Source organism: Osmerus mordax, chromosome 24 (genome assembly GCF_038355195.1).
Source record: "Osmerus mordax isolate fOsmMor3 chromosome 24, fOsmMor3.pri, whole genome shotgun sequence".
In the NCBI taxonomy this organism is placed as follows: Eukaryota; Metazoa; Chordata; class Actinopteri; order Osmeriformes; family Osmeridae; genus Osmerus; species Osmerus mordax.
Genome location: NC_090073.1, coordinates 10092568 through 10095805, shown reverse-complemented (window position 1 = coordinate 10095805; position 3238 = coordinate 10092568). Strand labels below are relative to the sequence as shown.

Sequence of the window (3238 nt, the reverse complement as noted above, 5' to 3'; positions counted from 1 at the left end):
ACGTGTTTCCAGACTGGTTGGGCCGTGTGTTTGTGACGACGCGTGTCTAAATGAATGTCACAAGCCTCTGAGGGACCGGCAGGCTTTCGTGGCCATGTGGCACAGATACTGGTGAAGGAAGGGTTCAGTTTCTTAGTCCAAAGGGTTTCCTGACAGGAACTCGATTCCGTAAGTCGAGTGAGACGGGAGCTGGATGGCGTCCCTCGGTCCTGTTTGCAGACACACAGCGGTCGGCCGCCCGCGACCCCGCGACCCCTCTCTCACTTCCGTTTTCTCAAAACGGAGAGAGAGATGGAAGAAAAGCAAAGAGACACAACTCTACAACAGACTACACTAAGAGATCGAGGGAGACTGGCATCTGTCCTGTCTGTGTGTGTGTGTCTGTATCTGTGTGTCTGTGTGTGTGTGTCTGTGTGAACACTGGCAGGCCTGGTTGTGCTTTGAAAGTTGTTGTTCCCGTCCGGGAACATGAAATGAGAGTCATCGTCATATCCTCCCTGGGTCCATCTCCTTCTCCTCCAGCAGGCTGATGAGCTGAACGAAGCTCTCCTTCACTGCCACCATGTTGTCTGTGGTGCAGCCTTCCAGGATCCACCTCTTGCCTCTCGCCAACGGCTCCAACTCAAAGTACTTCTTTATCTACGAGGAAAAAGACAGAGAGAGAGAGGGAGAGGGAGAGAGAGAGAAGAAGAAAGAGGGAGAGCAATGGTAAACATAACAGTTCACAGGCAACATCTTGTATTCGTGTTTCTTTCCCTAGTACATTATCGTAAACGTATTGTCTTATGATTAAGTCGGCAACTCTACAAATTCTGTACTTGGGAAGGGGTGTTTTGATAGTGCTTGTTTCATTCATTCCCGTGGTTGAAGACAGACACCCAAAGGCCTTGTATAGTTTTGGAGCACGTCCTAAAAGGACACCTGCTTCCACAAAAATATTTTTCCACACCTTCACTTATCGTTGTGGTTACACAGAAACTTGTCTGGTCACCATGACAAGGCGCTGCCTGAACGCAGAGTTGCCGAGACACACCGGAAAAATATATTTTGCCTTCCGATCTGGGAGAGCCTGTAATATGGAGTTCTTGGCAGGAGCGCCGGCTGTTTGTCACTGCGTATTATGAGCATCATGTGTTAGCTTGATGTTCAGAGCCTGATTTATTTTATTAAGTTGGCAGCTGATGACAATAGAAAAGAGAAAGACAGAGAAAGAAAGAACCAGAAAACAGCTGTAATGTAAAAACACATCTGAGGGCGGAGGGGAACTTAGTTTGACTTCCACTGAGGAGCCACAGCTTGATTCAAAGAACACAGTCATGAAATCTCTTAAGTTTCTTATTGTAAAGAGGTCTTTTAAAAACCGACCACTAGGCAGCAACTGGAAACACAATGAGGGGAATTCTGATGCCCCTGGGAATGATTTGTTTTATCAAACAGTTAAGTAGGACAGACGTTTCAAGCTGCTAAACTTACGAGTGGTAATTACATAACAAGGATGCAATAAAACACCTTTCATCGATGCTTGTTTTCACGTGTTTCTCTGATGTTTATATATGGAATTCAAAATAAGGAGCAACAAAAAACAAACAGCTTTAACGATCCGCACAATTAAAGATCCGTCTAGATCCCTTCAACAGAAGACAAAGAGATGGGCGATGCAGATAGGAAAACACTGTATTCATATCAAGACATCAAGTACTAGATGTGGTTATCCAAATGAGGCGGGCTGTTTGAGGTTGTTCCTCCTCGTGAACAAGGGCGGTACAGAGAGGTTAGGTTGTTCCTCCTCGTGAACAAGGGCGGTACAGAGAGGTTTGTGTGGTGACCAGGACATGGGACATGAAGCTGTTACAACCAGGTGACTCATCACTCTCCAGAACCTCTGTGCACTTAACCCTCAGTTAAGAAAAAGGCATCGCTAATAATAATACATTTTATTTGTAAGGAGCCTTTTCTTGCACTCGAAGCACTACAATACCATAATAATTACAGTCATAGAACATCATAGACAATAACAACAAACAATCAAATTAATGATTAAAAATCTGTAAAACATTTTTTTTTTTATAAAGTACTGCTAACCTACAGATACAAAAAATGCATGGTAAATTTAACAGCTATTTGAAGCCGTTCCAGAGTTAAGCCAGAGGTGAGCACCTTGTGAAACGTAGCCTACAGTAAATCTTTTTAGCGAATGAAATTCAACGTGTATTCACCATCAGGTGACTTGTGAAATTGCTTTGTCTAGACCTGTGTGTTCTGTCTGGCTGGCTGTGCCGTGGTGTGTGACATGAAGGATGGAGGGAGGGAAGGAGGGAGGGAGGGAAGGAGGGAGGGAGGGGTGAGGTGTTTTGTGTTCTGTCTGTGTTCCTATCAGCCCAGTGCCAGCTAGTGGGGCAAGAGAGAGCCACTGAAACAAGATGTTGCCTGTGAACTGTTTTGTTTGTCTCTCTGTCTCTCTCTGTCTCTCTCTGTCTCTCTCTGTCTCTCTCTGTCTCTCTCTGTCTCTCTCTGTCTCTCTGTCTGTCTCTCTGTCTGTCTCTGTCTCTCTGTCTCTCTCTCTCTGTGTCTCTCTCTCTGTGTCTCTCTCTCTGTGTCTCTCTCTCTGTGTCTCTCTCTCTGTGTCTCTCTCTCTGTGTCTCTCTCTCTCTCTCTCTCTCTCTCTCTGTGTCTCTCTGTCTCTGTCTCTCTGTCAGCGGCCCCTGCAGCCCTGTCACACAGGTTTAATGACTGATTAGGTCACCTCAGCTGTGTTTCACCCAGAGGCCCTCTCCCTCTCTCCCTGGCTGGAAAGCCGAGCGGACCCAAACAGTGTTAACAAATCCGTCTGGGTAACTTGAGCTGTTCTAGCACCGGCTCTAACCCCCAGACCTAGCCTGCAGACGATTCGGCTGGCTGCCTGTCTGAATGGCTGTCTGGCTGGCTGACTGGCTGGCTGTCCGGCTGTCTGCTTATTTGGCTGCCTGTCTAGCTGGCAGGATGACTGTCTGTTGATCTGACTGTGTCTAAAGGCCCTCTTCTGGTAGACTGTACTGTGCTGGCAGTGACCTCTGTGACAGCAGACAGGCACAGCTCCTCCTCTCCTCTCCTCTCCTCCCCTCCTCTCCTTCCTCCTCTCCTCCCTCCTCTCCTCCCTCCTCTCCTCCCTCCTCTCCTCTCCTCCCTCGTAGATGTTTTACACGGTCAGGGGTTGACCTATTTGTCGAGACTCGAGAAGAACGTCGCTCGGGCCCAGAGC

At 47.5% G+C, this 3238-nt stretch overlaps 1 protein-coding gene across 3 annotated transcripts in view; it reads right to left on the bottom strand.

Annotated features, from left to right (window-relative positions):
- Nucleotides 1–486: 486 nt before the first annotated feature.
- Nucleotides 487–3238, bottom strand: part of arl15a (ADP-ribosylation factor-like 15a) — a 42194-nt gene continuing 39442 nt past the window's right edge. For all 3 annotated transcript variants that reach the window (XM_067228006.1, XM_067228003.1, XM_067228005.1), the window contains one exon: nt 487–639. In XM_067228006.1, the coding sequence (XP_067084107.1) occupies nt 487–639 (153 nt within the window). The remainder of the gene's footprint in view (nt 640–3238) is intronic.